This window comes from Bos grunniens, chromosome 8 (genome assembly GCF_055505025.1).
Source record: "Bos grunniens cultivar Pamir isolate PY7600 chromosome 8, Bosgru_T2T1.0, whole genome shotgun sequence".
Lineage (NCBI taxonomy): Eukaryota > Metazoa > Chordata > Mammalia > Artiodactyla > Bovidae > Bos > Bos grunniens.
In genome coordinates, this window is record NC_141172.1 from 99,515,537 (window position 1) to 99,527,580 (window position 12,044).

The window sequence follows — 12,044 nt, forward strand, 5'->3', positions numbered from 1 at the left end:
GGTCTATGTGCAAGCTTTCAAAACTCCAACTTGTAAAGTTAAGGAAAGTAACACACGGGATAAGAGAAAACTGAAAGCCAAGGAAAGATGAAATAGCATGCCTACTAGCTATTGGCCATATCAGACTTCCATATACATTTTCCTACAGCTTCACTAATAACTAACCATTCAAACATCTCCTTACCTCTGCAGACAGGAGGTGATGTCCAGGTTCCATTCTCTAGGCAAACACTCCTCAGGGAACCCTCCAGCATGTATCCACTGTAACAGGAGTAGGTGATCACGTCCCCATACTGATAATGTACGCCTCGGGCAATTGCATTTTCTACGTGAGTTGGCGGACCACATGAGATTTCTATAGGAAAATAAACAAACAAAAAATAAGCTTGCGATACTAACCCAGCCAGTGGAGAGAGAGCATAGTCTCACCTCTAGGACTTAAAGAAGAAAGATAAAATACAAAAAGGTAACCTTTTAAACTACATTAAATCTAAAAGACACCAGAAACTAAAAGCATCACCTGCTGCTCTCTAGAAAAATTAAATGTACAAGATCAAAGGTTTTGCCTTCTGATTCATGTGTTGAAGCTGAGGTACTTTATACTCAAGGCACCAAGTCTTGTCTTCTTATACCTCATCAAAGAGATATAAGAATTTCAATGCAGGGTGCTTAGCTTATCAGATAAGAAGAGAAGTGGATGCGGATTATTTACAGCCGATCACTTTAAAGATCACGATTTGCAGGAATACAGATTCCATCATGGCTGTTTTATCAGTGCCTAGAACAGTGCCTGGCACAGTGGGCTCTCAATAAATATTTGAAAAATGAGTAAAGGAAGGAATATTGTCTCTAACCTAAAGATAATTCCATTTACACAGCTTGACAGGGTTTATGAAATTCAAGCTTTCACATTAGTTTCCCTCTTTTCAAGACTATAAGCAGTGACCCTCTTCTTTTGGAATATGTAAGACTGAAGTCTTTTAAAAGCCCATGTTTTGAATATTTAAATAAAAATGTTTATAACTAATTTTGCTTTGGGAATTTTATGGGGATAAATTAGATAACTAGAGTTGTTCCGCAGTGCCTCATACAACAAGGGCTGGATTGGAGCCAGGATTCTCATCAGTTTCTAGTTTGTACAAGGCTAACTTTTAGATGAGTTTTCATGAACTGGCTTTTAAAAGGCCACTTTCTGGCCATAATACCATTTGAAAACTTGCCAGAGGCCATGATCAAATGTTCTGATTCTTCTAAATTTTCTTTTCCTTCTAAAGTAGTTAAAAACATTAATTCAATCAGTCACATATCAAATAAACATGTATTCATGCCTTACTGTGTACAAGAAACTGGAAAGAAATAAATGAAGAAAACATGGTACCTTTGCTCAAATGGGTAAAGACAGATAAAGAAATACAGTCACATAATTTAAAAACAGCTGTATTAGAGGCCTGGTTACCATAGTGCAGAAAATTGAGGTCAGTGTAACTAATTATGCCCAGGGGATTATCAGTGACAGTGGTCTTTGGACTAGGCTGTAAAACTTGAGTGAATCAGAGGACTATGGCTCCCAGGTTAGAGGAACAGTAGGTACAGAGATAACAGTGAGCTGCTGGTTGGTTTATAGAAGTGGTTATCAAAGCAGAGATTTCTGGCCACCTATGTGGGAATCAGCTTGGATTGTTATTAAAAATGCAAACTTCTGGGCTTTCTGGCTTATGAGTCTTCATCTTACATACTCTCTCCAGCAGATTCTCATGCCCACTGAATTTTAATCACTGATTTGTAGTGATAAATAGCAGGATGAGGTGAAAAGGATGAGGAAGGTGGCTAATTTGGTCTCAGGAAGGATATTTGTTCTAAGCCACAGACCTCCTGTCTAATAGAAAATGCAAAAGAGGGACTGGGGATAACAAACAACTGTGGAAACTGTCTCCTCTCCTAGGCAACCCCTGATCTTCTCAGGAATATTGAGGAGTGATTAAGCATGCACTGAAAGGACATTTGTAATAAAGGCATGTCCCTCCTTGCTGGTGCTTCCGGTGCTCTGAGTAGTAAGTCTCTGGGAGCCAAGACCAACGTGAGGATATGCGGGTAGAATCAGGCCACTTGGCTCACTTCAGTTCAGGCTAATGGCTTTAAAGTAGCCTAGACAGTCTGGCTTATACATATTTAGTTCTTCTCACTTAACCGGGGGTAGATTTCATCAGGATTTGGGAACCAAATCCCCAGCTAAAAGTATGATAAACACTTTCCTGGAGTAAAATCAAAATTCTAATGTTGCAGTAGGCTGCTGGTGGAAAATTCAGGGCTTTGGGGTTATTTTATGCTTTCTATCAGGAGACAGCAATATTAAAAATATATATCAATTCATTTATTTTTTTAAAACAAACCTATAAGATAGGAATTTCTGGTACTATTTACAGATGAGAACTCCAAAATTAAAGAAGTTAGGGCACCAGCTAAAGAAGTTGAGGATTAGGACATTTTGAGGATAGAATTCAAACCCAGGAGGGTAGGATATTGGGCAGGAAAGATGCATTACGTGTGTTAAGAAGTATCAAGAGTTCTAAAAAAATGAAGGAAATAATGCTATTATTTTAATAATATTATTAATAATAAATAATGAAATAATGCTATGAATGAAATAACGCCATTCGCAGCGACTTGCGATGGTCATACTAAGTGAAGTAAGTTAGACAAAGACAAATATCATATGATATTGCTTATATGTGGAATCTAAAAACAGGGTGTAAATGAACTTATTTACAAAACAGAAACAGACTCACAGACACAGAAAACAATTTTACAGCCCCTAAAGGGGAAGGAGCTGTTGTTCAGTTGCTCGTTGTGTCTGACTCTGCAATCCCATGGACTGTAGCACACCAGGCTCCCCTGTCCTTTACTATCTCCTGGCATTTGCTCAAACTCATGTCCATTGATTAATGATGCCATCCAACCATCTTATCCTCTGTCACCCCCCTCTCCTCCTGCCTTCAATCTTTCCCAGCATCAGTGTCTTTTCCAATGAGTTGGCTCTTCGCATCAGGTGGCCAAAGTATTGAGCTTCAGCATCAGTCCTTCCAATGAATATTCAGGACTGATTTCCTTTGGATTGATTGGTTTGATCTCCTTGCTGTCCAAGGGAATCTCAAGAGTCTTATTCAGCACCACACTTTGAAAGTATCAATTCTTCGGCACTCGGCTTTTTTTATAGTCCAGCTGTCACATCCATACATGAATATTGGAAAAGCTATAGCTTTGACTATATGGACCTTTGTTGACAAAGTGATATCTCTGCTTTTTCATATGCTATCTAGGTTTGTCATAGCTTTTCTTCCAAGGAGCAAGTGTCTTTTAATTTCATGGCTGCAGTTACTGTCCTCAGTGATTTTGGAGCCCAAGAAGATAAAATCTGCCCGTTTCCATTTTTTCTCCATTTGCAATGAAGTGATGGGAGCAGATGCCATGATCTTAGTTTTTTGAATGTTGAGTTTTAAGTCAGCTTTTTCAATCTCCTCTTTCACCACCACCAAGTAGCTCTTTGATTGCTCACTTTCTGCTATTAGAGTGGTATCATCTGCATATCTGAGGTTGTTGATAGTTCTCCTGGCAATCCTGATTCCAGCTTATGATTCATCCATCCCAACATTTCACATGATGTACTCTGCATATAAATAAGCAGGGTGACAGTATATAGCACTGACATACTCCTTTTCCAATTTTGAACTAGTTCGTGTTCCATGACCAGTTCTAACTGTTGCTTCTTGACCTGCACACAAGGTTTTTCAGGAGGTAAGTAAGGTGGTCTTCAATAATTCTCATCTCTTTAATAATTTTCCAAAGTTTGTTGTGATCTATACAGTCAAAGGCTTTAGTGTAGTCAATGAAACAGATGTTTTTCTGGAATTTTCTTGCTTTTTGTATGATCCAGCGAATGCTGGCAATTTGATCTCTGGTTCCTCTGCCTTTTCTAAATCCAGATTGAACTCGAAGTTCTCAGTTCACATACTGCTGAAGCTTAGCTTAAAGGATTTTGAAAATTACCTTGCTAGCATGTGAGATGAGTGCGATTGTGTAGTAGTTTGAACATTCTTGGGCGTTGCCTTTCTTTGGGATTGGAATGAAAACTGACCTTTTCCAGTCCTATGGCCACTGGTGAGTTTTCCAAATTGGCTGACATATTGAGTGCAGCACTTTGACAGCATTGTCTTTTAGGATTTTAAAGAGCTCAGCTGGAATTTCTCCACTAGCTTTGTTCATAGTAATGCTTCCTAAGGCCCACTTGACTTCACAGTCCAGGATGTCTGGCTCTAGGTGAATGACCACACCACTGTGGTTATCCAGGTCATGACAGGGTTAATCAAGGTTATCCAAGTCATGAAGGGAAAGGAGGGGGAGGGATAAATTAGGAGTTTGGAATTAACAGATACACAGAAATATATATATATATATATATATATATATATATATATAATAGCATAGGACACTGCATTCAATATTTTGTAATAACTTATAATGGAAAAGAATTTGAAAAAGATTATATACAGATATGTGTAACTGAGTCACTTTGCTGTCCACCTGAAACTAACAACACTGTAAATCTAGTATATGTCAGTAAAAGAAAAAAATAAAACAGCAAATGCTTATGTATATTAAAATATTAAAAAAAAAACAACCCACAAAGACATGTCAAGAGTTGTCACAAGGCTGCAAGAGAAGCTGCCAGACTGCTATGTATCAGCCCGGTGCCAGCCCACAGGTTCTCCAGTTGTGTTTTCAGGACCAGCAGTATTGCCATCAGCAACATCTGGAAAACTGTTAAAAATGCAAATTCTCAGGCCTCACCCCAGAGTCAGATCCTCTAAGGTGGGCCCTGTTTGTACCATGCGTGCTAGGTGGTTCTGCTATCCACTCAAGTTGGAGAACTACTGTGAAATACATTTTCTATTCCAAAGCCCATTAATGGATAGTTTAGAGACTCGACAATGAGGAGAAAAATACGTATTTCAGATTTAACATCCTGCCCATTCCTAGAAAAGTGTGATTTGAAAATCTATTCAAGTGAATCCTGGTCAGGCAGGTTTTAGCCTAGTTCTGGTAAGTGTCACTTTATGTTTGGATTTCAAATTAAATAAGAAAAAAATTTTTTAAATAGCAACACAGAAGTTGATGACCATGATAAAACAGATCTAAATATTTACATGTAAATTACGTGATTGAAAATAATCTCAGGAAGATGAGAAAATTTCATTCCCCACTAAGTAAATTCACTGGCTCGCACGTGTCCACTTACTTTCACATTTGGCGCTTGTCTGTGTCCACGTCTCGTCGGGGTTGCATGTGATGGTGCTCTGGCCCCGGAGCAGGAAGCCTTCCCTACACTTGATAGACACGTTTTGATCGACATAGAACTCCTTTTCAGAAAGCACAGCGTTCTCAGGGATCACAAATGGGACAGGGCATGGATTTGCTGTTAAAAAGAAAAGAAAATGCTTACTGGTATTTTCTCTCCTTTTTTAGTTTGTTTCTTTGAAGGCAGAGTATGAACTCTGCCAGAGTTGAGTTCCCAGTGATGATACTTCAAATATATAGAACTTCAAACATTAAATAGACTTAGTTTGCATCCCCATGGAATTATTTGTCAGGATAAAATAGGTAAGATGATACTTCAAAATATAGAACTTCAAACATTAAATAGACTTAGTTTGCATCCCCATGGAATTATTTGTCAGGATAAAACAGGTAAGATCTGAAAACATCAAGCTATTCAACCACTAACGCGTGGTCCTAAAATTCTAAGATGGAAAATTAAAGGCTTGTTCACAACTGCAGCCCTTCACCAGTGAAACCAAAGCTGTGCTAGAAACCAAGGAGTATATCAAACATCCCCTTCATGTTTGAAGACTATTAAGAACATGGGATGAACGCTTCCTACTGTCCCTGTACTTTCTTTTACTGAACATCCTTCAGAAGGATGAGCCAGAGAAAAGTCAGACATTTCTCAGAGAGCTGAATATAACTTTAGACCCACACTACTCTATCAGAGCATCAGAGCTGAAATTATAGAGTTTCCCAGGCTTTTTGGTAAAAATGGACTCATTTTTCTTCGGGTCTGAAGGAAAAACAGGAAGTGTGCTTTTAGTGTAAGACTGTGATGCACATACAACACCAATTTCACGCAATTTCAGTTTTTCTAATTTTCAATGGGCACAAACGAAGTCTTTGTTCGTAAGAAGGGTGTCAGCTGAATTCCAAAGGTTTGATTAATGTGTTGTAATACTTTAAACAATAGCTAGAGTTTTCTCAATTTATACCTTGCTTGGGAATATTGTTTTCATTCCAGTGGCTATAGCTAATTATCTTCACACACTATATTTATGTTTACTTTATATTAATATTGAACATTAAATGTATTTTCTTTTTTCACTCCTATCACATGCAATTCATTATACATTTATGTCAAATTTTTTTTAATTAAGTTGCATTTTCTGTCAGTGTTTTTGGACTTGTACTCATCCAAGGAATCTTATGAAAGCTGATTCTCAGACAGGCTATTTTATATAATACAGTTGATTTTTAAAACACCCCATAGTATTCGGCTTGGATATGCACAGATTTCTTTCTCTGGGCCAATCTCACTTATCAATGGAGTTTCTACTATATTTTAGACATCCGGGGAAACTGAATCTGATTTAAACCCCTTCTATGGTCAACACACACGTTTGCAGAGAGGAACAGGGTGGCTCCAAGTCCCATTTTCTGTGCAGGAAGCCTCGGGCGCCCCTTCAAGGCTGTAGCCTCTGTTGCAGGAATATATCACGCTGGGCCCAGCAGTACTGTTTTCAACTTCAGCTTTCCCATTCAGAAACTCAAGTGGAGCTTCACACATGATCTCTAAGAAGAAAAAGCAAAGCCTCATCTTAAATGATTCTCCCAATCCTCGTCTTTATACAAGGAATTTAGATCACTTATTTGATAATTTAGAAAGAAAAAACCACAGAGAATAACAGGATTCACAAACAGTGTTCTATTACTATCTTGCATTCCAGAGATAGAAGCTATACAAACCATTATCATTGTAGTTTGAATTAAACCTGCTGCAAAATGGAAACAATCCCTTCACCAACCCCAGAAAGAAAGAAGGAAACTGAAATAGCTCAGTCGTGTCAGACTCTTTGCGACCCCATGGACTGCAGCCTACCAGGCTTCTCCGTCCATGGGATTTTCCAGGCAAGAGTACTGAGTAGGTTGCCATTTCCTTCTCCAGGGAATCTTCCCAACCCAGGGATCGAACACCAGGTCTCTCACATTGCAGGCAGACGCTTTACCCTCTGAGCCACCAGGGAAGCCCCCACCATAGCAGTTTCCTATTTCAGACACGTTTCCTTTTCATTCCCCTGTTCCCTCCTCCGTACATACATTCACTTTTGATCATGCACTGTTTGATCGTGAACGACTGAAACAAAAAAAAATGCTATTATCTGGAAAACCCATTGATGTGAGTATTGAGATGTTACTCAATGTTTATGTACGTCTTTCTGTATGCACACACAGAGTTCCCTTTTAGAGCTACAAAGTCATACTCTCCATTGAACATTAGCCATATAATATTGTTTAAAAGACTTAGGATGCCTATTGCATACAAAATCAGCTCATTAATCTACATTCAAAACAAAGTGAACAAAACTCAGGTAACCCACGTCCTAGTGTTAGCTTGCCACTAACTTCATTTCTGATACTGGGCAGGTCACGTCCCTTCTCCTAGTTCATTCTTTCTCATTGGTTAACCGAAGCGGGTAGACTAGATTATCCAAGAAGTCTCTTCTGGTTTGAAAATTTGATAACTCCTCCAGAATTATTAAGAGAAAAAAAATTTTTAACTTGCCATTTGACTGGTTTGTAACTATTGCATTTAAATACATTGCTTTTTGGCAGAGGAATCATATGAGCCATATCCTAAGAACTGAGTCACTTGAATTCACCCACATCTTGCTAAATAAACTTGGCTGTCCTCATACAATGAATTAATGCAAAATTCCAGCAAAAATGTGAATATTCATTTGTTGGACAGATGTGTCAATGTTAAGAAGATGTCAGTTTTACCCACTACTGTTACCAAGGAAACAGCTCTAAGTCTTCTAAATTATCATTATTTCGGGGGAAACCCACAGAAAGAAGGCAAGTAATCTCAATAATTAGTTTTGAAACAAAATGTTTGCCATTCCAGAGTCAGCAATCTTGTGTTCTGTTCCAATCTAATCGTTAATCTCTACCCCAGTTTTTCACTCTTTTATTGTTTTGGTGCCCGTGAGCAAAAGCCCATAAAAGGTTTTCATGCAGCTCATGGAGTCAAAATTGGAAACAACTTGCAAAGAAAATGTGGCCACACTATTATTCCGTGTCCTTAGTATCGTTTTGGGACCGAGAGTCATTTGACTTACTTTTGCATGTTGCCACCCCTCCAGTCCACTCTCCGTTCTCCTGACACACCCGTTCTCTGCTCCCCTGTGGATCAACAAAAACCATCACTGACAAGACGATACTTCTATAATGAAAAAATACGAGAGTGCAAAGTCAACTCGGCGGGGATCTGGAAATTCTTGGCACTGGGATGCTAAATGAGTTCATTAAATAAATACAGTTTAAGAAGCGGGTTTAGACTTTCAAAAATGTTTTCATCAAACTACCTCAAAATTCATATTCTGGCTGGCCAGTCTAATTCAGGTACAGACACTGTTTCACTTTCTGCTTAAATGACAACTAATTATAACCGGTAGCAAAGAGCGATGTAGAATGTGTCCGAAATGTCTGAGAGGTCTATTTGCCGAGGATTTTTTAAAAAATTTTGAATTGAGTTTATTTTTCAGTATCTGAGAGGTACAGCAAAGAAGTGAATTTGTTTATATATACCCTTGGACATGAACTAGGTCAAGATATCTTATTGAGATCAGGATTGAATTTTTTGACAATGTAACTTATCCATTATATCTAAACTTACCCTATTAAGGGCCCAAGCAAGTAAAATTTTAAATATTTTGAGCAAAAATCTTTCTAAAAATTTATTTCCCTGCCTTCTGAAATAAGGGTAAAAATAATATAAAGTTATTTGAAAACTCATTTATAGTTGTTATCCTCAATGGACTTTTGATATATTTTCCAATACCCCACAGCCCTTAGGCGTGAGGTGGGGATGGGGTAGGGGGAAGGGGGAGGATATCAGCTATTTACCCTCAGAGTTACTATGTGCTGAGCTAGGCTAAGATTATTGTGTTTTTATTTCTGGATACAAATTTTATGCGTCCTCTTTTTTTGTGGTTTATCTTTTCTTGTAATCACACCTGTTTCTAATGATAACTTTTTCCTATGTTTTAAATTCCTAATTTGCTATGGAACAATTAATAAGATAAATAAAATTCTGTAACATTATGGGTTCTAAGTAGTGTGTTAAGGGGCCTGGCTTTAATTATATGAATTGCAGCACATGGATTTTGTGTGATGTGTTTTCAATCCTCAGAGCTCTTTGGATACACATTCTCAGAGCTAGTTCTAAATGAGCAATATGTCTGAAAAGGAGCTATCACTTCTACTTTGATTTTTATCTGCTCAACTATTGTCTTTCATCCCTAATCCTCTACTACTCAAAGGTATTTTGTTTGAGTTTACTGACAAAGCTTCACCTACAAAAACTCCACTGACATCTATGGAAGGATACTCACCTGACCTTCCAAAAAATAACCGAACCCAAAAAAGTAAATGTTTTAAAAAATATAGATTATCTTTTTCTTATTGAAAAAGTAATATGTGTTGATTATAGAAGGCTTAGAAAATATGAAAGAGAAGTAAAAAATTTTCTAGAATTCTTCATCCAGAGATAAACCCTGTTAATATTTGCTGTACTTTTCCTGTGCTTATATACTTACATATGCAAAGGAAAACATACATTCTAGTTTGTGAACTATTTATTAATTTTTAGCAAGTATATGACAAACTATTGAAGTCAGCTCCCTATTTGGGTATTCCAGAGTGGACTGCTGCTGCTGCTAAGTCGCTTCAGTCATGTCCGACTCTGTGCGACCCCATAGACGGCAGCCCACCAGGCTCGCCCGTCCCTGGGATTCTCCAGGCAAACGCACTGGAGTGGGTTGCCACTTCCTTCTCCAATGCATGAAGTGAAAAGTGAAAGTGAAGTCGCTCAGTCGTGTCCGACTCTTAGCGACCCCATGGACTGCAGCCTACCAGGCTCCTCCGTCCATGGGATTTTCCAGGCAAGAGCATTGGAGTGGGGTGCCATCGCCTTCTCCAAGAGTGGACTACACTCAAGTAGTTAATTTAAGCCAACAGTGTTTTTCTAATTTTTTTCCTCCTTTAATATTTTGCATAATAAATATTCTGTTTCAATCATGTCAATTTTTGTTCCAATAAAATTCTATTTTCTGTAGCTATTGCTGTAAAAAGTTGCAAGTTTTACTATTTATTATTTTATGACTTATTATTTACTTTCCCTTCTTTCTTTTTCTCTATTCCTTTACATATCTTGTTTTTGATGATTAAGCTGGAGTTTTAGATCCAGATTAGCATCAAGTTACTATTTTCAACATAATATATCTGTTTAATCAACAATTAACTTAGATAGCTATATTAATTTTTAGCATCATAGAAACCACTTTACTGCTCATTAACAGCAGTTTTAGAACACGATTATCTCATTTTTGTGTTCTTTATTTTGATTTATTACTCAGTTGACTGTCAGTTCAGTTCAGTTCAGTCACTCAGTCGTGTCTGACTCCTTGCGACCCCATGAATCGCAGTACGCCAGGCCTCCCTGTCAATCATCAACTCCTGGAGTTCACTCAGACTCACGTCCATCGAGTCAGTGATGCCATCCAGCCATCTCATCCTCTGTTGTCCCCTTTTCCTCTTGCCCCTAATCCCTCCCAGCATCAGAGTCTTTTCCAATGAGTCAACTCTTCGCATGAGGTGGCCAAAGTACTGGAGTTTCAGCTTTAGCATCATTCCTTCCAAAGAAATCCCAGGGCTGATCTCCTTCAGAATGGACTGGTTGGATCTCCTTGCAGTCCAAGGGACTCTCAAGAGTCTTCTCCAACACCATACTTCAAAAGCATCAATTCTTCGGTGCTCAGCCTTCTTCACAGTCCAACTCTCACATCCATACATGACCACAGGAAAAACCATAGCCTTGACTAGATGGACCTGCTTTTGAATATGCTATTTAGGTTGGTCATAACTTTCCTTCCAAGGAGTAGTTGATTGTAGGGATTTATATTTCAAGATGATCACATGTCTAGTGACATTTGGGGGATTTAGATGTCTCAAAAACGTTGGTAATCCTCATATAAAAATGATAACATTTACAGAGTAGGAAAACTGACCATGATTTATATTAGTTATCTTAATTGCTTTGTCTGACTTTGGTAATCATATGAATACTAGGAGTAATGACAGTTACTACCCTCTATTGAGCTCAGACATTGTATAAAGTGTAGTACTTGCCACTTTCTTTTATCGCTAGTCCTTATAGTAACTTTGTAAAGGTGGTTATCACATACTGGACAGGATGAAACAGAGGTCAGAGAGGTTCCCCAGCATCTTTACATCCAGCAAAAGCAGAGAGCATGCAACAGAGGTCTGCTGGGACTAAGTCCCTCTTCTTTCCCAGCCACTGACCTTTGGTACTGGGGGAACTTGTTAAGAAATGCAAAAATTCAAAACTTCTTTTTACGGTAAGACTTTCCCCTAATGGTATGTTTTTCCATTGAGAGGCATAATGTCTGGCTCCATTATTATTATTATTTTTGACATTAGTAGCCATGCTGATGAAAACCTAAATCCATTAATTCATAAGAGTTGCAAATTCTGAGATTTGAATTCTATCGTTATTGACTGGAGTTCATCTACTATTTGGTTATCTAGTCATTCAGTTGGGGTTCTCTGGTGGCTCAGCTGGTAAAGAATCTGCCTGCAATGCAGGAGACCTGGGTTCAATCTGTGGGTTGGGAAGATCCCCTGGAGAAGGGAAAGGCTAC

General features: G+C 38.3%; 1 protein-coding gene across 2 annotated transcripts in view; it reads right to left on the minus strand.

Annotated features, from left to right (window-relative positions):
- The window catches only part of SVEP1 (sushi, von Willebrand factor type A, EGF and pentraxin domain containing 1), a 207,086-nt gene that overhangs the window by 13,635 nt on the left and 181,407 nt on the right, over positions 1 to 12,044 (minus strand). For both annotated transcript variants that reach the window (XM_086315927.1, XM_086315928.1), the window contains 4 exons: positions 8,442 to 8,505; positions 6,721 to 6,894; positions 5,294 to 5,470; positions 185 to 355 (listed from right to left, as the gene is read on the minus strand). In XM_086315927.1, coding sequence (XP_086172053.1) covers positions 185 to 355; positions 5,294 to 5,470; positions 6,721 to 6,894; positions 8,442 to 8,505 — 586 coding nt within the window. The remainder of the gene's footprint in view (positions 1 to 184; positions 356 to 5,293; positions 5,471 to 6,720; positions 6,895 to 8,441; positions 8,506 to 12,044) is intronic.